This window comes from Orbicella franksi, chromosome 2 (assembly GCF_964199315.1).
Source record: "Orbicella franksi chromosome 2, jaOrbFran1.1, whole genome shotgun sequence".
In the NCBI taxonomy this organism is placed as follows: Eukaryota; Metazoa; Cnidaria; class Anthozoa; order Scleractinia; family Merulinidae; genus Orbicella; species Orbicella franksi.
In genome coordinates this window covers 34,765,392-34,790,163 of record NC_138146.1, presented here as the reverse complement: position 1 = coordinate 34,790,163, position 24,772 = coordinate 34,765,392, and the positions used below count along the sequence as shown (strand labels likewise).

The window sequence follows — 24,772 nt, the reverse complement described above, 5'->3', positions numbered from 1 at the left end:
TTTAGTTTCAATCCGGTTTCGAATACGATTTTATTAAATGCCGTCTTAACCCTTCGAAGCAGTGTTGCTAGAGTGAGATGCAGAGGAAAATTTCAAAACTATTTTGAAATGCAATAGAACTCCTATTAGGCGGCCACCCTCGGGGAAATGGGAGGTGGCCGCTTACTAGGGGTTCGTCTGGAATTAGCATGAAGTTTAGCAAGTAGAAATGTCAATTTATTTAAATACAAGCATGCTTCAGGCAATATGGAATCACGATAATAAACGTGTGTTTGAATGTTTTTTATCAATGGTCACTTTCTATTTCGGACTCTTATCTGTCATCGCTTTTCCCAAAAAAAGGTAAACTACATGTATAAAATTTTGGGTGGCCGCTTAATAGGGCTATAAATAAAACTAAACCCTCATTGGGGCGACCAAAAGGTGGCAGCGGTCGTTTAATAGAGGTGGCAGTTTTCGCCTAATAGAGGTGACCAGTTAATAGGCGTTTTGTTTACAATATTTTACTGACAAAAGTCCGGGACTTTGACAACTGGCCGCTTAACAGGGGGTAGCCGCTTAACAGGTGGCCGCTTATTAAATACAGGTTCGACTGTATTATCAGCCTCAGAAGTTTTGAGATACCTGGTTAGGGATTTCAATCATGGAATCTGCGGGCATGTGGAGGTGCACTGCACGGCAGCATTATTTAGACGTATTATCAACGTTTATCATATTTTTGTCTTAAGTAAGACCTGGTCAAAGTTAGCCATGATAAAGTAATTAAACTGCGAAATTTATGGAAAAATCATAACACGACTGCCACGCTGAACAGTTTAATCTATAACATTTTTTGCCACGTTTTAACACTAAGGCCCCGTTCAAACTCATCATGCCCCATCGTCATCATCATCAACATTATCCTGTCTACAAGGGAAATTGGGCCGCCCACGCTACGCCGGAGAAATTTAAAAACGCAGCTTTATTTCTACGGTTAGGCCTTCCGTCCACACTAATCCGTCACGAAAACGGAGCTCTTTAAACCGGAGGAACTTGAAAACGCCGGCTTTGCGTTTTAGTGAGGACGGGAAACATTTTGAAAATGGAGTTTTTCGAAAACGATTACGTCACGATAATCATGTGATTTGTATGACCGAGTTTTCCTCAAAAACAAATCCAAAATGACCGGTGAGTGTTTCGTTTTCACATTCCTATAGCGTATTGTGGACGGAAAACATTTGATGCGTTTTCAGAATGAAAACGCCGTTTTTACGTTCCTCCGTAGTGTAGACGGGGCCTAAATTTCCATTATTCCACACCCTATTTCTTCTGCTTCTTATTTCCTGGAGGGCATGTCTCTTCCGTGCAAGCGTACTCCAATAAAAATGCATGCTACGACCCTGTTTCGAACCTCCGTTCCTTTCAGCTGATCGATTTGCTACGCTTAAGGCGTATCAGAGATTCAAGGCGACTTCGGTTGAACCAAATAGCCACTACGGGACCACGCATAGGCTCAGTATACGGCCCTATCATATCTCAGGAAATCAGGACAGCAGGCAAGGCTTCTAACTGATAAAAATTTGACTGAATACCATAATGAAACTATCACAGCCAGACAAGAGATTATGATCCTCTTGCGCCAGATAATTAGGTTAATATCACGCTACTTTGAGTGATTTTGTTAAAGATATGTAAACTATAGATTGTTCTCAGTTGTTATCAAGTGAAATGTCTTAAAAACAAAGATTGAAGAAGATTGCAAAACCTAACTCCTGTCGAGCGAGTGAAATCAAGTTTGCGTGAGCACTTTTGCTCCGAAATTTCCTGTTTCAACTCTGTTGTGATCTTTTTAAAATTCAAAGATATTTCATTTTCACCTCATGGATTAAGCAAAAATGGCCTGGCTAATTACACAATTTCTTTTTTTCATATACCGTTTGACGAAGCATTTAACTTGTATTTTAAGCTTCAGGCTGCCTTATTATCAAGGATACAAACTGAGGGGTAAACATATCAAACTGAAATCTATCGCTATATAATAAATATGAGAGGGTTCTACGGGCGGTCTTCGCCGCTTTTCGAGCTGTTTACTATTCCTAAATCCTTTTGTAAACTAGAGACAAAAACAGACCAGCGGGTGTCAGGCTTTCTTGTTTTGGCGGGAAAAGAAGGCGGGAAACGTGGCAACCACGATGCACAAAAAGAATGTTGATTTGCATAAGACGTCCGTCGCATTTTAGCGAAACTCAGCTGTATTTATAAACCATTTTCTTTTAAAGTCTTGCTTAGTTAATAAGCATCTCATGAAAGGTCTACGTCTGCGTGGAACACCTTTGTGTGAGTCATTTTATCGTCAAAAACAGAGTCTGCCAATTTACACGCCGCTCTGTCGGAGTATACCTCCACCGTCGATCAACCCTGAATTGTAATTAGCTAGGTTTACGTTGAAAAGCACTATTGGTCTTTGTAAGAAGATACGAGGACTGCGAGTGAATATTTGAATGCATTGGGAATACGATCACTTGCGTCTGCGTTAGTTTTAGTGGAAACAGAAACAAACGTTTTGACGCCTCGATTCCATTATGGAATATGTTTTGAAATTAAAATTCTAAAAGCGATTTACCACTTACTACAAATGATTAGTAATGCATGAATGACAAAGCGGCAGACAGTGTTCATTTAAACACCGAGGCAAACTACCAAGCTTGAGAATCCCTTTCGAAGGTCTTCAAGTTCGAAAGTGACAAACATAAATGATTTTTATGGCAAATTTGCTTAAAGATTACCCAAAATGAACCAATTTGTTGTTAGATATCCATTCCTTTATGAAAGGAACTTGCTCACAACACGTTTACGCAAGGTTAAGCTTCGTTCCTTCGGGAAAAGGATGTCGATCCATTTCTTTTTTCCGGGTCAGAAGCGTTGCCCCTGTAATTTCGCGCAAGACCCAACACTTAGTGTATACAGAGAGCAAGTGCACCGTTGGAAAAAGGTAAAAAGGTAGAAAGTGAAATAAATATACAGGTAAAACCTGACCGACTAGTTGCGCAATGGAAACAGAAAGAAGCTCGTAAGTAAAATGATCGTGATTGGCTGCTTGGTTCCCGGTTGATTTGATCTATTGTTTGGCACGTTGCATTGTAAATGAATATTTGGCTGGAACGACTGTGATATCGATTTGTACGTATTCCACGTGGTGTGAACGGCGAATTTTTGGGGACTTGTTTGGATCTCTGTTATTGGTATGTTTAGAATCATTTTGTACTGTTGGATCTAATCTGTGAACTCCTTTAGTATTTTTTCTTTCGTTCCCGATTAACAGGACACACAAGGTAGTTTGAGACGATTGTACGGTTTTCAAATTCATTCAAACACAATGCGACAGGAAGCAAAAAGCGCCGTTAAATTCGAAAATTTACCTTTACTCCGAGCTTGAGCTCATTCAGATGGATCGCTCACTGTCTTTCAGGAGTATCTGTTCATTGAAGAGTGTGTGATTCTCGCATCGAATGGAAAGATCAGCCGTTTCGCGCGTTTGGTTAGAATGAGCGCATGTAAACACGGTGGCGTTCGCAAGAAGTTAAACATTAATTACAACGAAAGAACGAAATAACCAGTCAACACTTGATTTCTTTCACACCGGGAAACTGCTTCATAACATAACATTCTTTCACAAAAAGATATTAACGTGAATGCAAGTGATTCAATAAACCCTATGGTGTCTGCTTTTGATTCGAAGGATCCTTCGCTTCGAAGATAGTCTTACAAAAGTTATAAAAATTTATTAGGCACTCACGTGACTTCACGTGGCGGAAAAACCATTTTCTAAATACTATTATTCCTTACTTCGCTTCGTTTACAAAGAATTGCTAGCTGTTTTCAGAAACCTTCTCCAGACCAGACTATATCTGAAAACATCCACTTGTTTACTGCTCAATTTTTGTACAATTTAAGCCTCTCGAAGGATCGTTAGCTTATTGTTCAGCTCAGATTGTCTATTCTTTCATATTTGCAATTTATACTTGCAATTGAAGTAAGCACAATTTCATCGTTTTTATTCATTCTTAATAGTCTTTAATCTCACACCGTCTGTCTTGCACGGTGAATAAACTGTCATTTTTGACGTTACGGGAAGTTTGCACGTACAGCTCTTTTTAAAGAGATTTTAAAAAATCTTCACCAAATAAGTTTTTGTTCTCAAACAATGCATGGATCACACTTGTGTTCAATATAAACGGAACGTCTTAGCATTTCAGTACAAAAGGGCTGTAATACCACCGACAAAACTGAAGTGAAAAATCAACAAGTATTTCATAACTGATTACTGAGTTTCCTTTGCATATTTGCACCACGTTAGAAACTGAAACATAAATCGAAGTGTAATATTACGCTTATTTAGTTCATCAACTGACCATGGGAATTAATTTACATTACAGCAACCTGCTATATCGAAATTTTAATTCCAGATTCTGACTAATCCTTGCAAACGTTAAGGGAGAATATTTTATTTCTATAATCCAACTTAGACCTGGCAAGAAAGATAAAAAACTCAGTGTTATGAAAGGTTTCAACCATTGTATGCCCACCACCTCAGGGTAAATTACTTAGCAACCATTCCATCTTTGCAGCTGGACATCACATGACCTACTTTGTCTGATGGACTAATAGCCCTAATAATACACTCGAAAAAGCGTGGCGGCATTAGGAAGATCAACAAGAATTTAGAGGTAGAGGCTCGATGTTTTACAGAAAGAAACCTCCCTTGTTTGCGCGAGGTCGCTCAAGTTAAACTTGTTTTGGTATATTCCTGAACAACCCGGCTTTCAGACATCTTGTCTGGCTATTTTTGAAACACGAATTTAAAGCAACCTGCTGCAACATATTGATTAAAAGAAAAGTAATTCAGGTTAAGTTTTGTTCGCTTCATAACAAACTTCATGAAAAATATATTTCAAAGAAAATATAATCATTTTAATTTTATCGCTATTTTTTAAGTTTATTATGGGTGATATGAAACGGCAGTTAATATTAGCATTCCAATTAATATTCAGACATATAATTTAGCTTAAGTTTTACCCTATGATTGGCAGTGTGATGGTTTCACATAATCATTTCGGCGCGTACCACTCAAGACATCGCGCTGAAGTACAGTCAACACATATCAGTGAATTTTCAAATTTGCATGCATAATCATGAAAAAAATATAAAGGACTTTTTACTTAGAAGTTGAGTAGAAGATTAAGAGTCAAATTTTGACTAGTCCTTTTCAAATTAATTGAACATTTTCCTTTCGGAAACGTCACGTAACGAAAACTCTTAACAGATATTTACTGACCCCCAGGGATGGTATTCAATATATCGCAATAAAACAATAATTTTCAGCGGATGTGGTTGATTGAGATCCAAAATACAGTGTGTTCAAACACAGCCATATGCGTGTCCCGGGGTTAAGGAATGATGGTTTTATCTTCAGTCGCCCACTCAAGAATTTCAAACCGACCACGCTGGACGTATTTTGGAGTGAATTTTAACTATCTAGTACTTAGGGTATTTCAGTATGCTACGGTTCATCTACCAGACAGTCGAGAGCGACTATTCCAGAGGCAAAATTGTTAGGGAAAATCTTGGGAATATCTTTTTCTTGCTAAAGTAGTGTTTGTTGTCCAGTTGCCAGTAGCGTGACTCGTCGTGTCAGTGTGCCACAAATTGTCGTAAACCTTATCATTTTAAATTTGGAGGCGCGCCGATGCGATTATTAAGTCCACTTGAAATTGACAAGGGTATCGCGTTTTACGAGACAACAAAAGAGTTGTAGCTCTGAGCTCGCGCAAGTTTTCAATAAAAACCCGTGGGAAACCACGTTGTCCTCTTGATTGCTTTTTAAACTTTTCGTAAACTTGTCAAAGCCAGGTACACCTAAATATAAATATTATGTTTCCAAGAGACTAAACACATCGAAATTGTTTTTAAAAACGTGTAGTTGCAATTTCACATGGATGGAAATAATACAAGCGTGACGTCACGGATGGGATGTTATTGTTCTGCGATTAACCAATCACAGCGCATTACACCGCCAGACTTCTACTACTGTTTTGTTTAGCCTCTGGACGTGCTTCAGACCGATACTAGCGAAGTTCCTATCATCTGTAACGAACTTCGACTTGCCAGTTCACAGGACCTTGAAAGCCTTACGGCTAAAGAGTGAGACAGGGGTACTTTGGAAGTTTAAATTTCAACGTCAGTTTGATTTGGTTTGGCTAAGGATGTTTCCCTTCCCTGCTGGGTTCCACTGCTGGGGATATCATAAAAGTTTACGCTAAAAAAGACATGGCTGCTTTAAAGAAATTCAGACAAGCGAAAAGAGAAATATGTTATTAAATCAAGAGAAGAATGCGACGAATTTCAGTGCCGATCTACAGGTATAGACATGCTTAAATAAATCATGTCAGCTATTGAAAGACATTCAGGAAATCTGGGTCAAGTGGGAATATACAAAAGACGTCACTTAGTCACGCGAGAGCGACGAGTGACGCGAGAACTCACTTAAGGGTCACGCGCGAAGGGGAAACCGCGAGAACGAATCGGGAAGCGAAGTGAACCGGCGGGAAAAATAAGCCTGCATTAAAATAAACCTGCATTAATAAATAATATTCGCCTTAGCGAAGCAAAAGAGCGATGAAGGATAGAAACTATTAATCAATTATGTTTGATGGGAAGCGATTAGATCCGGACTGAGTTGGTATTTATCGGTTCAGAAACTACAATTTGTCGGCTTACCAGGATCAGGGGAGCATAAGAACTTAGGAAAGCTCATTCAGCTAGTATTTTCTTCTGCAGAGCGAGTTCGCTGCTGAGTTTAAATGCTAGCGGCGCGAGCAAAGCACGTTTGTCTTTTTACGTGATACACTGTAATTTACATTTGTGTTTTCAGTGTGACAGTGTCAGTGTTTCAATCGAATATCACTGCGGAACTAGTTACGAGGGCAATACGACAAACTGGGAAAGAAACAATATTTAAGTGCACATAAAATATTGGCATGCAAATGGTACAAACTCGTAATTCCCTACCTGATTGCCAATAGTTGACCGAGATTAGCCCTATTTTCGCTATTACCCAACTATACCAACCCTTGCAGCAGGCTATGAAAACTGACTGAACCGGCAAACGGCATTGGCAGCGCCTTAATCGGCCTCCTAAACTTGCGAGGACAAGAGTTAAAACTTGTCCCCCCTAATATGTTACATTATATTGCAGCGTAAGAGAAAAACAACTAAAACAACATAAACGTTGACGTGAACTTCACCCGTGACTGCAGATTGACTCGGGCTCGAGGAAGACCCGTGCCACTCTTAACTGTTTCGCTGCAGGTTTGCAAACGAACTTAGTGCTCCCGGTGAAAATTTACGTCAGCTCCGATTACTGCGACACCGGGATGGGGCGTAAAATTCACAGGGATTACCTGACTTTCTTTACGCCGGCTGGCCTCGCTCGCTGACTCGCAACCTCGCGGCTTCGTCGCTCGCGCGTGACTCGTACGTGAACCTGCCGGCAGGGAATTATCGAATTTGCCGCCTCCGATCAACAACGGGAATAGGCCGGCAAACCACATGGATAAACGAAATAAAAAGATGACAACAACCTTTGCCAACTCATTCCTCGTTGCACGTTGAACTACGAGTGTTTGCTTTGGCGGCTTTCGATATTGTCAGTCTTAAGTTCTTGAAAAGGTAAGCGTTCAAGAGAAACCCTTTTTGATTTTTCATATTTCATTATAAAGTTTCACTGCTCTGGCACAAATCGAAGGATTCATGAAGGCCCCATATCGTTTGTTGTAAAAGTAATTTCTGATACTTTTGGTGGTCTCACAATTTCATGATAAAACTTAAGCAAAGTATTCTGAGCCAATCAACTTTTTCAAATCAAAATGGTTTTCGTCTTTATATCTGAACGGCTAAAAAGACCTGTAGGATGTATTTGTTACAGTACGTCGAGTCCAACTTTTTAGTGGTAGCGAGAAAAACGTTTTTCCTGTGTAGAGGCAAGAGATTATTATCATAATATCTTGGTCGAGGACATCTTTAGAGAAGAAGATGTTAAACGAGCGACTCATCCTACAACCAGTGTTGTATCTGTTAAACTAAAATCGGAGTGCTTCTTTTTTAAATCTTTTGTTGTTTGTTAGTTCCATCAAGACTAAAATTCTAGAATACTTGAAGGACAAAGTTCCAGTCGTTACAACTTCGAGATAAAGCTGAACATGATCGAAACGTTAAGAGATTCTAATCTTCTGCTTTGTTTTTGTATGGAAGCGTTAGGGAAATTCTCCACTCGTACTCGGCAACTTTCGTGCCAAGCAGCTATAGTTTGTACGAGTCCAGGCCTAGTCGCGTTACTCGATTGTGGTGAAAGATCCGACGGTTATAGCGTGACTTTTAGTACTAGTAGTTTACGTGAAGGTCTAAAGTTGAATCAAACGTCGTGCTGTGTGTCAAAGTCGATTGAATTAGGTCTCTCTTTAAGCTAAACGTGACTGAAGCTCGATCACGGATAGTTGATATATGTAATCTTGTCAAAGTCGATTGTATTAATTAAGTCCGTCTTTAGCGGGCTAAAGGTCGATAGTTTATATAGCCGTGTCAAAGTAAGCTGAAGATGGACAGTTGATATAATCGTGTCAAAGTCGATTATCACATTATTAAGTTTGACTGAAGGTCCACAGTTCATATAGTCGTGTTAACTCGATTGAATGAAGTCCATGTTTTGCGTGACTGAAACTCGATAGTTCAAGTTGATTCCAACTTTTGATTGACTCCCAGTTCAAAATTGTGGTATTCAACGAAATTAATTCAGGTGTACATATATCGTTAATTCTCTTCTAGAATCACTGCATTCTGCTCGTTGAAAACCCAAATACGCAGGTGATATAATATATGTACGGTACAAGTGTAGCTAACGTTACGCCAAAGTCGGGTGGCGCGAGCTGTTTCTCTAACCCCTACACAAACTGACAAAGAGCTGCCAACAGACTGCAGCTAGACTAGCTGCAGTCGAGAAAATGCGTTGTAAATGCTTGAGAAATAAAGAAAGAAAAGAAACGAACTATTTTCGCATTATTGTGTTGCTGATCATCAACTTTCCGCTTTAGTAAAAGTGAACATTTTAATTAGAGACATAACTGTATTTCAGTCACCTCTTGTAAGGCGATAGCTCCGAAAGTTGGTCACGCGCGACTGTCCTGCGGGAATTTGCTCCCTGGCTAGCTCGTTTTCCAAATCTCTTTTAAGCCTGGGAACGATGCTAAGGTAGTGTATCAAGTGACGAACTCCTCTTTCTGAGTGGAAAAAAAAGATCGTCCATTTTCTGGCAATTACACAGCGCGGTTAAGTTAGACTGAGTCGAAAAAAGCGAACAGGAATATTAGTCCAAGGCAGTGTCGTTGTTTTCTTGGAAGCATAGCATTTAAAGAAAGCGACTTTTTACTGGTATGTCCTAAGAGAGTCACTCGCTTTCTTCAGTGTTTGTACAGCTTTGAAGACATGATTGACCATCGCAGTTGTACAGCTTTGTTGGTGAATGTGGGACTTCTTGTTGTACGTTGGGTTTGGCCGCTTGGCGTCATGACCGTCACAAAGAAAAGTGTAAACTTATTGACGACAATCCCCTCAGAGAAAAACAAAATAATAAATATTTTTAACCTGCGTAAAGGATTGAACGAAGCTTATGCCTGTTTCAGAATGAGTTTTCAACGTGTTTTTTTTTTTTACGGTTTCAATTAAAAATTGTTTCCTGATATTTCAGCGGGTAAATTTATATAACAACGTGCCTTTTGTTCCAGACGCTGGTAAATCTTACTTGATCCGACATCAGTAGAAAAGTAGGATTGATGTATAAAAAGACGGTATAAACAATTTGAATTCTGAATCTCACAGAGAACTTCGTTCATCACAACATTTCTTAGTTTCAACGTGTTTGGTTATCTTAGCAGAGTTGCTTTTATGGCGGTCTTTCCATATTTTCCGCATCTTATTTACGGCACAACGACAACCATGACTAAATATTCAGTGGTCAACAAATGCTTAAAGCGTCAAAACATCGCGTAGGTGTTGTAGACGGAAAAATCATCAATATCATCCATATTTATAACTCACCTCGTGACTCAAACGAATTCCATGTTTTGTTTTCCAGGGTAAACAGTGTGTTAAGAGTTCAGAGGTTCAGAAAATGGCCAAAGAAGACGATCTCGATTACTCGGATACCAAGAAGATCTCGTTCAACGTTGAAAACGAGGAGCTGGAGGAGCTCAACCCTCCGCACCCGACCACGGACATCGAGAGCAATGGAGTAACAGTTCGTATTTACGAGGCCGATAACGACCGTGGTAAATGGGGAAATAAAATCGAATTCGTCCTCGCTGCGATAGGATTCGCCGTGGGTCTGGGAAATGTTTGGCGTTTCCCGTATCTTTGCCAGAAAAACGGAGGAGGTACTGCAATACTTAAGTTTTAGCATTTTCATTTGTTTGGCCAGCGAGTAAAACGCTTAATCGATCTCTGCCCCGTTCCGTGTCTCATTTCACCCGACGCGTGTGTAAAAACGTAAAAAAACCACCGGTAAACGAAAATTGTGTGTTTAAACTTAAAAACTAACTCTCATCGGAATTTAAAAGCGAAAATCGGACACCTGCGGAAATTGCACTTTTTGCACGTGTTTCGTCCTTTTCAAAACATGTTATATTTCATTTTCATCAATGGACTTTCTTTCGTGGTAAATTGAGTGATTCACGATGAAATGTAACTCATCTTTATCAGTTGATTCTTCTCGAAACACCGTTTCGAAGTTCGAAAGACTTAGAGAAATATTTCATTCGAAAGTAAATTTCACTCAAATTGCTTTCTTCATCCATTCATATTTTCTTAATCGTCGTAGTCTTCGTACTAAGGAATATAAACATTAGTTCTGCCGTAATTTGCTTACACGTCGCAACATAAATTTGCGACATGAATACTTGTTTCAGACTACTTAAAATTTCACGAAACGAATAAAATTATTGACCTCGTAGGGTTAAATTTCATTCATGAATTTGAGACAAATTCTGAGAGATCGTGAATTTTTTACGACGTCACAAGGAGTACATACAACTGCTTTGCTTGACTACCCGAGCGGTCGTTCGCAGCTTTTTGAGTTCCTCGAACACACACACACACACACACACACACACACACACACACACACACACACACTCATACACAGAATTCCTTTACGATAAAAAATCACTGAATTTTGGAAGACAGTTTTTTAGCCATTTACCAATAGAAGTTTAATTTTAAGTCCTATCTTAACTCAACAAAATTTAAAATCGATATCGCCGAGTTGTTGTCGCCGTCTTGTGTATATTAGCATATTAGGTTTTGCCAAGTCATTCATTCGCCGCAGATACTTTTGCCTTTACCCAATGTTTCTCATTAGAACGATCTCCTTAATTTTAAAAATAAGAGACCGATCATTTGAAAAGATATTTCTGCATATGTAACTTTAAAAAGGTGAGTATTGATCAACCGTACTCATTTAATACTCTCGCATTTTTTTCGAGTGTCCACAAAAGATCGCTCGCATGCACGCATCACGTGTGTTTGTTTACAATTTTCACTTCCCGCCACTATTTTCGCGCGTAAGCGTGGGTTAATGTCATGTGACCGGAAGTCCGGAAATGTGGCGGGTTTTCCACACAAAAAAGCATGTGCTTGTAGGTTTAGGTTTGTTAAACCAGCTACCGATAGGAAATGGTAAAGAAAACCGTTTTATGGGGTGAGGGCAGTTTTTCGACCACCACTTGAACAAGGGACTTGGATCTTTCCTGCTTATTTGTAATTAACAGAGCTTGAATCACCCTTGCTTTTCGAGGCAGGGGCCATGTTAATTTGTTTACCTTCAGTTTCTGTTATGGAACAGTTTTCCTCCGGTGGAGCAAAATTTCCCCAGAGCACATTGCTGAATGGATGAGGTTAAAGAACGCTTGTGTCCTTGTTTCTGTATGAAATACACCCTAATAACACTGCTTTTATTTTCTGCGACAACGACTTCTTGGAAATTGGAAAGATTAATTTACTTTGAAAGGATTATTGTTGCGTGATTCTTCAAGGCTATTGTTTCGTAAGAAGATCAAAATCTTCGGCCAGGTTATTAATACACCACAGTAACTGAATTTCGCATACCTTTTCTCCACCTCTGCTTACACTTTCTGCGCGGTAGATCGCTCATAAAGAACAATCCGTCTGCAAGAATAAGAAAGATAAACAAAAACGGTCAAGTCGACAGAGCCTAAGTTTCATTATCCATTTTTTGTGCGAGTGGTATCGAAACTAATTTGATGATATCTGTCGGGTGGAATCAGTGCAGGCGAACGTTTCTTCGCACATTTACCTAAAGGACCAGATCTACAGTATGAAATTTTCCACGTTGCCGGCCCCAGGTGGTAGATCGTCGATCCTGGGTCATCCCCGGGTACAACGAAAATGTGTAGTGTTGTGAAAAAAACCAGCAGATAGCTAAGGGTTTTAACTTTGACCTATTTTGGAATTTGGAATAGACGCGTTAAATGCGCAGTAACTGCAAGGTATTGACTTGTATTTACAGGGCGAACTTGAATAACTTGACGGCGCTAGCTATGTGCGATTCCAATTTTAGGGGCGTCACTACTGGAAAACTACTAAATACCTCACCTGAAAGAAATTGCCATCTACAGTCTACTTCGCTGCATAGTCTCACCTTCGCGAACAACGAACACTTGGGTAGTTCGTTAAGTTATTCCGTTCTTGAAATATGACCAAATATGTTTAAACATCCGATCTCGGGAGAGGAAGAAATCAATGCCTGTTTAGACTGTTTATCGGAGGAGGGCACAGAACTGATAAATTACCTCCGACAGACGGCAAGAAGATTGACACCTGCCAATAATGGACTCGTTGGCTTCTTTCATTCATTCAAACTTTTCTGTTGTACACCAAACTGCGTTGTAGAATTGCTAAAATGTTGTATAATTTTTGTTGGCCAGGTGTTGCTTTTGAGTTAAATGAAGTGTAAAAAGGACTTGTTTTATCGGCGGTAGAAGTGACGGAAACCGACCATAATTTGAAATCTGAGCTTTTCACGTGCTGTGTGCACAAAGGACGGTGTTTGTTTTCACATTGACTTCGCCGCCCTAGAGGCAAGTGTACAGCCGAGACCTTCGTCCGTCACCACACCGCAGAGTTCTCGGTTTTCTTCCAACCATGACCACAGCAAATCTGAAAGATGGCGTCGTAAATTTAACGATTACTCCGGCTAAGGAAGAAAATTCGAACGCTGCTGCAGAGCAAAAAGCCGCCGAAGCGCGCGGGGTTACGGCACAGCCTGAAGTAGCTGTGGACGATCGAGGAGGATGGGGAAACAAGGTCGAGTTTATTTTGGCCACGGTTGGTTTTGCAGTTGGTCTGGGAAATGTATGGAGATTTCCGTATCTTTGCCAGAAAAGCGGAGGAGGTATCTGCATTTAATTTTATGGTTTCTTGGGGCTATTTTCGAGGCCAACCACGAAGGTCGACAAAAAGGTTAATGTAAGACTCGTTCCGCCTCGCCCGATCTCACGCTGGCGAAAAAAATATCGAGGGCAAAATTGGCGGGCTGGTCGGAGCTAGTTTCTATCGCTCATTGTAAGTGATGCCTGTTATAGAAATAGTTCAACTCAGGGTTTTTTTTTTAACTTTGGTTAAGTTAAATTTGAAGTCGACTTAAGCTTAAGCTTAATAACCCTAAATTGAAAATGAAGCAAGTTCGAGATCCCGAGATTTCAGGATATCGTATTTCTTCTTTTCACATCGCATTAATTAGTCGTTAATGCTCTTATCTTCTTTGGAAGGTGAAAGGATCAAAATTACATTTGTTTTCTTTAGAATTGAAATCATACATGCGCCCGACACGTATGCTCCCGTTTGTACTGCAAATGATTTTCGTGTTTATTTAAATAAATAATTGAGTTGAGTTAAGCTTAAATTTGTGAATGATAATTGCTTTCTCAAGAATTTTGTAAGATTGTGCTTCAAAGAGACAAAGAGCTAATTAAGTTTGGTCTTTAAAACTCGCTTCCCTATATTTTGTTATGGTTTGTTTAATTTCATGCTCGAATTCCTTTGGTAGTGCTCGATGACTGTTGCCCGACGCGGTGTTTACATTTTTTTCTGTACACGTCTTGCGAAATGCATTCACTAATGACAGTGTAATGACTTTGGGAAGAACCGACTACCTTTTCTTTTGTCAGATTGTAAAGGGGTTGTTCAACCCGATCAAAGAACGCTATTGTTTAGCTTAATTTGTATTTGTCACGCTGTGGTGTGTGACTTCCATATGCGCCATGCAAGGGCATTTGATATTCAAGTTATTGCACAACGTATTCCGATGTATTTCACAACAAGTGATTAGACTGACAATGTAATCATCACTGACGCCTTGTTTTCCATGTTTATTCAATCATCTAATCTACTCTGAAATTATTATATTTTAAAACACATAAACCTTATCTTTATGGGAGATGGAAGAAATGAACTTTATTTCTATAACACACCTTAGGAATTTAGTGTATCTGAAAAACAACACCAGCTTATGTGGCCAAGCACAGAAAAAAAAATACATGCAGAGGTTGACACAAATTGTCCACACTAATTGTCTTTTGGGAATTTATTCATTGGCAAAAATTAAAATTGTTACCTATTTATTGAGTATGTCCAGCTGTGAATGTGATTTCTCCAGCTTCTTTTGTGTGATACTTATCTTTTAAATTATCTAATATAATTTGTTTAATTTGTTTAGATCTAAAATCTGTTGCAGGAACAGTGTAAATTTAGATTAATAATTTCCCATGTCATAAGATTAATGATTGCAGGCCTCCTCAATGTTGCCATTGCATTTTTGTTCTGTGACTGATGTATTGCAGGCTGCTGAATTTTTTTGAAATTTTGGCGGACTAAATGATTTAAACTCTGCGACCTTTGGGACATACTTGACAATTCCAATAACATCGGTATACAAAGCATCTGAATGATTTAATTATTTTGTAAATTTGAATTGATGGAAGATTTTTGTGAAAGTAATACACGTTATATACAAGCTGGTTAATTGATTAAAAGTTTTTATGACTCCTAATTAACAGACTGTCTGATGCTGTGTGTATACCTGTCTGACACTCTTTCATATAGTGCCCTTCTGCTGCAGTAACAGTTAATGAAAAAACATATGACCTTGTTTAAATCTAAATAAAAAAGATAAATAAAAGATAAGTAACATAGGAAATGCATATTTATAGACTATTCATAAATTGTCACTTTTGGTTTCAACATTTCAAAGACTTTGGTGCTGTTTTGCTCTTTGATACACACATTAACAGAGGGAAATGCAATGGCCTTATTAACCCATTGACACCTGAAATTTTTGAAAAGAAAAGCAGTTTTTGGACATTTTGGACATTTTTAGCCTGGATATGAGCTAAATTAGCTCGAATCTACCCAACAAGGCAGCATGCCTTTCCCTCCACTAGCACTGTATTTTATGACATTTTTGTTCAGGCATGCATGTGCAGAAATCGTCTTTAGACTTCTTTTGGTTTTTAATTTTTTTTGTGTTTCCTTTTTCTCCTTTTCCTATCTTTGTGCTGCAGTTGTTGACCTACTACTGAGCTTGCTTCCAGTTCTAGAATTTCAGTGAAAGCATCATCGAGAAGGGAAATTCTTACCACAGAGTACCTGTAGCCAAGTGTAGTAGAGGGAAATTTTGCTCCAAGTTTTTCACTCAAATTTCTAAGCATTTTTGTGCATATTTCATGTTCAATTGACCCAATCACTCTGACCTGGGTATCATTGGAAAGATCTTTTCTTCGTGCAGAACTTGGGAGCAAGTGATGCCAATTTTGGTCAAAGGTGATGACGTCAGAAATGGAACAAATGCCAACGATCATCATGGGTGGTTAGGGGTGGCACAGGCATCAAATTATGGGTTAATACAAAAGCTTTATGGAGTTAGGCTTTATTGTCTTTCTCCAGGCACGCACTTTATTCTGAAAGGCCATAACTTTGTAGTTGTCTGACTAAAACAGTCAAACAAATAGGTCCCGTGATAACATATTTGCAAGCATCTCAGTGTCTCTTGTATCCCTTACAAAATCATGCTTCAAATAATGAGTTTTTTTTCCATTGCAGGTGCATTTTTGATTCCATACTTCCTCAGTCTGTTTCTTCTGGGCATCCCACTCTTTTTTCTTGAGCTTGCAATTGGCCAGAGTCTGCGGCAAGGATCAGTTGGAGTATGGAATGCCATTCACCCCTACCTTGGAGGTGTCGGCTATGCCTGTGTTGTCGTGTGCCTGTTGGTGGGAATGTACTACAACATGATCATTGCTTGGTGCTTTTACTACTTGTTTGCGTCATTCCAAGACCCTCTTCCCTATTCTAACTGCCCCCGATTGGATAATGGTACCTTACTTGAGGAGTGTCACGAAGCTGGTAGGACACAGTACTACTGGTATCGCAAAGCTCTTGATGTGACTCCAACCATTGATGAGAGTGGCGGACTTGTTTGGCATCTTGTCCTGGTGCTGTTGGTTGCTTGGATTGTCGTGTTCTTATGCATGATGAGGGGCGTTCAGTCAGCTGGAAAGGTGCATTAGCTGTCAGTAAATTCTGGTCATAAGTTTTCCTGTTGTTCCAGCGTAAATATTGATCTCGAAACTGGTTATTAATAGTTTGTTAATGGACCTTACAGTGTATATTGTTAGATTTATACAGTCAATGTTTGTTTCTTTTTTTTTTTAAGTCTACTTTAAGTTGATTTCTGAACTCAGTTTTTTTCTTATGTTATTGTACCTTCCCTGCTTTGTGCACCATCTGCATTCCACTGAATATTGGCACTGGCCCATTTAATGTCAAGTTGTAGTGGGACAACATGTTCACCTTGTTTGTATTGTACACAAATGATAATCCGTTAGCGAGAGCACATTTTAACTTTGGTTACATTTTTCAATTTTCAGGCAGTTTATTTTACTGCAACATTTCCGTATATTGTTCTGACCATCTTCTTCGGCCGTGGTGTTAGTCTTGAAGGGGCTGGAGCTGGAATTGCACACATGTTTAAACCTCAGGTTAGGTTTTTCATTAGGTATATAAGGGATATATACATGTAACATTGAAATGAAGCAGTTATGTATACCATGAACATGTTGTGATCTCAAAGATTGTTGTATGAACCACTGGCTTTGAGGAGAATCATGGAATTTGAAACTGGAGTATTTCGAATTGTGATGTGCAATAATCAGAAGTAATTTTACCACAGGATATATGTTTTTTTTTTGTTTTGTTTTTTTTTTTTTAAGATACACCATTAAAGGGACACTATTAGTAAATTGCTGCTTTTTTGGTCAAAGTAGTGCTCAAATTATGATTGGGTACCTTCTCTCATTCATAAAATGCTCCCAAAACATCAAGATGTTGTTGTGGGCGAAGCAAATTTTAGTTAGTTTTTAGTGATTTTCCCAAGACACAATGATACGATTAAGTTTTGACTTTTGAAGTCGTGGCACGAGAGTGCTGGCCCCCTTCTATGTTTGACTGCAAAGCAACACGAAGTAAGTAGTGGTCAGTGAAGCTCATATATAAGAGAACACAAACTATACTTACTGTAGTCCATTTATTATACATTTATTTTTGTTGTACTTGGCTGATTGCTAGGCAAATGAATTATTGGAAATTGGAGGAAATTGAAATTTGTTCATCTCAGCCTTAATGTGTGCATTTAACGTACATGCACATGACTTGTATTTTTCAATATTTCTCAATTACTACTTATATATATATATATATATATATATATATATATATATATATATATATATATATATATATATATATATATACATGATTTGTATTGCATACAGAACTTCACCTCTAATGCTGGTTTTGTTGCTATTTGTTTTTTTACAGTTTGACAAGCTCATCAATCCACAGGTGTGGCTGGAGGCTGCCACTCAGATTTTCTTTTCCCTGAGCGTGGCCTTTGGAGGGCTTATTGCTATGTCCAGTTATAACCCTGTGCACAATAACTGCCACAGGGATGCCATCATGGTCTCACTGATCAACTGTGGAACATCAGTGTTCGCCAGTATTGTTATTTTCAGTATCCTTGGCTTTAAGGTAGGTTTTAATAAAATCACTTTGCCATTTGCTGGAGTGAAAATTACCTGTTGAGATGTTGAGATTCAGTGGTGTATGGTTAGTTTGATGGACTATGCATTCAGCAGTCTGGACTTGTGTGCCAGCCATGGTCGTTGTTTTGTGCTCATGTGTACAGCACTTAAATTTCAAAGTGCCTCTCCACCTGGGATACCAGTTGGTATCCGCACACTACTAGGGAATCCTGAGACAATACCAGGGGTTTTCCCTGTGGTGGATTAAAAAATAATGATTGATATTATTATTATTCCTGGCCAGTATATCATCCCTCCAGAGGAGTAGCAATACTCTTATAGTCACTTCATATCACAGAATCTTGCATTAATTGTTGGCATTTGGGGTCACGTAGAAGGGGATTTATTCAGAAAAGATCTTGAAATTCTATTATTGCATAGCAACTAACGGGGTGTTGGGTTTCTTGATCTGTGTCATGTAATGTATTTGTGACAATGTACTTCCGTGCAGTCCTATCAACATTTATTATTCTTTATTACCTGGCGAGATGATGATGATGATGATGATTATTATTATTATGATGATGTTGTATGTGATACTTTAGGCCACCCAATCATTGCATGAGTGTCAGGAGTTTTATGGAGCCATGAACGGCACAGACATTAATGGAACAGTCACTGACTTGGTTGCTAAAAACTGCCATGACTTGACGTACTGGCTATCAGAGGTATGCTCAGATTTCTTCCTCACATACAACTTTAACTTTGAAATTTGTTGTACATGTACATGTACATTTCCTCCCTTGATAAACATACCTGTGCAAAAGAAGTGTTACATTTGTTAGTTCATTTCTTTGTTTTTTCATTTGTTTGTTCATTGTTCATTGATACGTTCTTTTGTTTATTCTTTTTTTTTTTTCATTCATTTAATTATTTTTTTCCTTCATTTGATTGTGTTTAGGAAATACTGACACAGAAACTACTTTCCTTTCGTTTTACGTGACTGTTCATTCATCTTGTTGTACAACATTTCTTTCTTAGTCTGCTCAAGGTCCTGGCCTGACGTTCATTGCCTTTACTGAAGCCATAGTGAAGATGCCTGCATCACCTCTCTGGTCTGTGCTGTTCTTCTGTATGTTGTTGACTCTTGGTCTTGGCAGTATGTTTGGAACTCTGGAGGGTGTTATTACACCCTTTTATGACTTGAAGATCTTTCCTTGGAGAAAAGAAGTCATGACTGGTAAGTGTAACTTTGTATGAGGCATTAAGGAGTGCATCAAGCTGTATGGAAGAAAAAAATGAAGACAAAATAAGTCGCAGCTCCTCTGAAAACTGCAATACTAGTCATGCTTGAAAAACACTACTATTATGGGTACAGTCAATCTAACAATCTAACAATCTAAATACCTTCCTTCATCCCCCTATTGACTCCATGCATCCAGACAAAGCCAATGCAAATGTAATTAATGGGTGTTTTTTCTTTTTTCTATTTTACAGCTTGCATCTGTGGATTCTGTTACCTTATCGGTTTCTTGTTCTGTCAACATTCTGGACAGTACTGGCTGCAGATGTTTGACAACTATTGTGCCACTCTGCCACTGTTGTTCATTGGCTTCTTTGAACTCATTGGCGTCAGTTACATCTACACAACTGAGAGGTGAGGGTACTTGGATATTATTGTCCTACTACCAATTCAGAATTGGGTTTTTTCTCTCTCCTCATAAATTAGAATTTTTTCCTTCTCTTAGACATTAAAACTCGGCCATCATACAAGGTATTAATTAGTTTTCTCAGGATGCTTTAGACACATGTAAATCACTGGTTCCTGTGATGAAGCCATGGTTAACCATCCATCTTTGTCCAAGTTGAAGGCACAAGATTTCTGTCTTTGAAGTGTCAGGACTTTTAAAAATGATGTGTAACCTGAATACTCTGAGAAGATTCAATTTTGATTGCCGATGTTTCTGGGCAAGCATTTACCATGGAAGTTTTCCTTTATGTTAAGACATGATTATTGTTGGACCCCACTAATTCAAATCCCTGTTATTTCAAACTCAAAACCATTTCCCTTGTATTTGCCCTTCAGTCATTTACATCTACTATTGTTATTTCAAACTATTTTTCATTTTCCCTGAGAAATTGAAATTTTTATGGTGGGGTTCAAGTGCATGTTTTTTTTTTTTTAAACAGATTTGAAGATGATATTCAGTATATGCTTGGCTTCCGGCCACATATGTACTGGAGGATTTGTTGGCGCTACGTCTCACCAGCACTTATTGTGATTATCACCGTTGCCAGTATTATCAATCTGGCCATCAACCCCATGACCTACTCTGCGTGGGATAAGGAACATGTAAGTAAATGGATTTCCTTGGTCAGTTTTTTTTTTTTATGTATATTATACCTTAATGAATCTTTTTAGCATGCGCAGTGCTAATTTACTTTTGGCAGCTCAAGGGGTTGGGGAGCAGGGCTTATTGGAGAGGGGTGCTTATTGCTTTTTTTAACAAAATTATATTATTATACAACTGAATGTGGTACAATAACTTAATTGAGAGAACAACTGAACAAGAGCAAAAAAAAGGAAAAAAAAAAAACAGTTGAGTGGGGGCACTTATTAGATAGGAGGGTGCTAAATCAGCTCATCACTTAAGTAATAGACTAATGGTTTCTGATGTAAGTTGTTGTTCATGGAAGGACTAACAGTAGTTTGCATATAACGCTGATGTAAATCACCATTAGCTCTTTTTAATTTTGTAGGGAAAAGAAGTTAACTCAATTTGTGTTTTATTTTGTTTTGCCTTTTCAGTCCAAGACAGTGAACCTGAGTTATCCTGGATGGGGATATGCAGTCATTGCTATGCTCATTTGTCTGTCAGTGCTCTTCATTCCTATTTTTGCTTTGCTTCGTTATTTTGGCATTCTCAAGTACAAGAAACCCACGTCTAAATCAGGAGGTGGCGAGGTTGTTGCCCCAGGATCGGTTACCCCATCATTGTCACGTGTACCTCTGCCACCCATGGAAGAACCACTAGCTGGAACTCGTGAGGATGAGGATTAGTGATAAGGTCAAAGCTTAAACTGTATATATACTACATGACTCTGGAGTCCTGGGGTAATTTGTTTCTTTTTATCTGTATAGAGTAAACTTAGATGTGTTAGGAATTTCTTCAAAGCACAATTTTGACCAGGCTACTCAATTTTTTGAATATGAAGGGCCAGAGGTCATTAAAGTGATGCCAGAAAAGAAGGGGTTTCTAGAATGACAGTATAAAGAATATACATTTTAAAATACTTGTCAGAAGCACAGTGTCTTTCAGGGGTGTCAGATAGTTTGTTGTTTCAAAATGTGAAACAAGAGGTATTTTAGGAACTCTAATTTGTTAAAACAAAAATACAGTGTAAGTCTTTCATTATCAAAGTGCCTCCCTCCCAGTAATTTGGACTGCTTTCTTCTTTCAGTTGCTCATCATGTTTTTGTTCTTCTTCTTTTTTTTTTTTTGGCCATGTAAACTGCAGTAGCTTGAGAAACATTCCTAGCTTTTTTTCTGCAACTGAATGAAGAGCAAGTTTTAAGAGTTAAACTGTAGCTTTGTTGTTCTTGTCTCTTTGGTTGGCCCCCAGGGGAAAAGAACTGAATAACTCCTAGACTCCAGGGTATATTCACATACATGTAAAAAAGCACCTGCATTCAGAAAGCAAAGATCCCCCATCAGGGATATTGCTAAAGGCTGGTTGCCAGCATATATCATTGACTGAAAAAGGACCTAAATGCAGATGAAATTTCACAGAAAACAAAGACTTGGCTAAACTGTACAGCTGCCAGAGCCAGAAAAGCCATCTGGGCTTGTTAATGAGCTGGCTTAATGTTTTCTTAGCTTCATCCCTGCCCCACTATAATGGTCAAATTCTAGTCTTTTCTCCTTCTCTCTGCCTTTCCCGTCATTTCCCAAACTGGAACATTACATTTCTCCCACATTGGCCATTTCTCAGTGCAGCTGGTTTAAATACTTAAAAATATAATTATTATTTTGGTCAATTTGCAATTTTTAAATTCTATTGTTCCTTAGAGTGCAGTGTGGTGTGTGGGTTACCCGTGTGATTTACTTGTTTGGTAAATGTTTCTCTGCAAGCCTGTGTTGCTTCTCTAACATCTTATGCTGTATAAGCAAGGATAAAATAGACAGGCGATGGAGTCAAGAACCTTATCAGCTTTAGAACAAGGTTCACTAGGGTAGCTTTCCATGTTTTATGTATACATACATGCTGTAACAACAACAACAAAATGCCTGTTACAGCTTGAGTAGGTAAACCTGGTTTGGTGAATGTTTAGAGTATGTGTTTCTTGTTAGAAGTGGTTTGTTAGGGTGATGGATGGTGTAAATGTCTGGGGAGGGGATATCATTGTTCTAAAACCCAAAGACTTTCTCGCCATATAGATTTGAGGTTGTGGAAAAACTATAATTACAACAAAGTTAAGCTGTTTTGTTGTCTGATAGATTACTAATCAGTGGTACAGTCATTGGTAGAAATGTGCCTATATCATTTTTTATTTTTCTCTTCCTCTTTCCTTCACTGTTTTGTTTTGTTTTGTTTTGTTTTTCTTCATGATCAGTCAGTTTTCATAAGAAATTGTTGTTGAAACAGTAAGATAAAGGTCAGAGCCTACCACTCCCAGTAATACTTTAGAAGTAGCACATTTACTTGTTTTAGTCAGACATAGCAGTCATGGTTTAGCCTCTCAGGTGTAGCACCCCTCAACTGTAGGACAGTTGTTAAATTTGCTAATGAATTGATGAATGTTATAAAGTTTCTTCTTATTTCAAGTTTTTAAAATCATTAGTTTAAAAGTAGTCCTGGTGACTTTCCATGTCATTAATTCATGCACCTGATGTAGTTTACCAGGATTGAAAGTTGCAGTAAGCAGAGGGCTCTGACTTAATTTGCAGTCGAATTCCAGTAAATCAAGTTCATAATAATTTTAGTTACCAGCTCTTTTAAACTTTCAAACAACAGTGGATGATTGAACTGGGTATCTTAAAAAAAATCCTGGCAGGCAGCCAATCAGAGTGAAGATATTGTCTTGATGTAATATCAAATTCTCAGAATTGAAGTCGAAAGAGAGATAGGTCAGTCCGTAGGGAGAATTAGGTTTTTGTTCTCAGTTACATCTGCATGTGCTTAATAAAATGATAATTGCTGCCTTGTAAATGAAAGCTTTGTAATGGAAAAAATTGGTAGTTCACACTTATTGACCCTGGAAGGATTTGAACAGCATTCTTATATATGATTGACACACTTGAAGCTACAATAATTTATGTTGAATGTGTTGTGTACAAAACTGGAAAAGACAATGGTAGATTTCTGCAAACATGACCAACATGCATATGTTACCCTGAAATAATTATCTTGAAGATTGCTTTGTAATTGGTTGGAAAGATATGCCATCTTAAAAATAATAATCAAGCACTAAAAACGTAATACAAAGATTGTATTTTTAAAGTAAAATATTTTAATATATCCAAATAGTTAACATAATGGCTTTCAGCATAATAATATATTATTTGGAATTATACTTGTTATAAATGCTTCAGTGTTTGGTTAGTTTGTGCTTGATATTTTATACTTCAACAAAAATCTATTCTTGTAACAAAACCTTGAAGCCATTGCCTGCTCACTGCTATGACAAATCAATGGCTTAAAAAATTATATTGTATCTTCATGACTTATCTTTGAGATTGTATATGTTTCAAATAAATCATTCAACAATTTGTCGGGGTCAGTATCAAAAGTCTAGTTCTCCTTACTGTCTTGAGAAATTTGCTATAATTTGCTTTGGGAGAATTTGGTCAAGTTTAGATATTCCTGTTTTGATCAAGTTCTTGGTTCTCATTGCTTGCCTGCCTGAGCTTGTCTAGAAACAGGTATAGAGAAGTTAGCAGTTAGTTGCTGTTGAGGATTTAAGGATTAATTATGTTTCTGTGAAATATGACAAAATCATCTTTACCAAAATATTTTCTTGCACATAATGTTAATCAAGACTGCATCTTTTCATTTTACCTAACTTCTGTTTTATCACATTTGGCACAAATGTTAGAGAAACAGTTCATGTGGTAACATTGTGAAATGTTTCAGCAAAGCTTTTGTGTGTGATGATGTTATAACTGCTAGCTTTCTTTCTTGTACTACATTGCTTGTTATGGGGATATAGTCATTAATCTTGATACACGTAAGTCCCAAGTGTGTGTCAATTCCTTTAATGTACTTTGTTGTATACTTTAGAGGGTGATTTATGTGTATTGAAATAACAATGTGTTATATAGTATCGGTCAAAAACCCTTTCACTAACACATGTGCAAGGCTCAAAGTAAAAAAAAAAAATGGTGCCAAATTTTGTGTCAAATTTCCAACACCATTAGTTGTATTATTTTCTTGAAAGCATGCATTTGAATGATCACTTACATGCACACTAGACTTTTATCCACTGACATGTAAAACCCCTCAACGAGTCTTTGTAAATTTGTCCTCTTAAAAGTGAAAGTGTCAAGTGACTGAGTCAACTGTTTGTTTGATAATGACTGCCATTTGAA

The 24,772-nt window shown here is 38.2% G+C and overlaps 1 protein-coding gene across 3 annotated transcripts; it reads left to right on the top strand.

The window, feature by feature from the left end:
• Window positions 1-34: 34 nt before the first annotated feature.
• Window positions 35-21,577, top strand: LOC145479531 (sodium-dependent neutral amino acid transporter B(0)AT1-like). 3 transcript variants are annotated; one of them, XM_081457919.1, is made up of 10 exons: window positions 35-1,535; window positions 10,166-10,463; window positions 16,204-16,661; window positions 17,031-17,141; window positions 17,980-18,189; window positions 18,788-18,910; window positions 19,224-19,422; window positions 19,680-19,839; window positions 20,373-20,535; window positions 20,992-21,577. In XM_081457919.1, exons 2-10 carry the CDS (start codon window positions 10,202-10,204, stop codon window positions 21,241-21,243), a joined length of 1,938 nt encoding a protein of 645 aa, XP_081314045.1. In that variant the 5' UTR covers window positions 35-1,535; window positions 10,166-10,201; the 3' UTR covers window positions 21,244-21,577. The 3 variants fall into 3 exon arrangements, with proteins under 3 accessions (XP_081314045.1, XP_081314044.1, XP_081314043.1); XM_081457918.1 differs by lacking the exon at window positions 35-1,535 and adding an exon at window positions 1,734-3,221; XM_081457917.1 differs by lacking the exon at window positions 35-1,535 and adding an exon at window positions 3,228-7,707.
• Window positions 21,578-24,772: the final 3,195 nt, after the last annotated feature.

Bases quoted from the DNA above. Each gene is read 5' to 3' on its own strand.
- LOC145479531 (XM_081457919.1), top strand. From the start codon at position 10,202: ATGGCCAAAGAAGACGATCTCGATTACTCGGATACCAAGAAGATCTCG. The intron at 18,190-18,787 runs GTAGGTTTTAAT...GTGATACTTTAG, and splicing joins TCAGTATCCTTGGCTTTAAG to GCCACCCAATCATTGCATGA. The intron at 19,423-19,679 runs GTAAGTGTAACT...TCTATTTTACAG, and splicing joins GAGAAAAGAAGTCATGACTG to CTTGCATCTGTGGATTCTGT.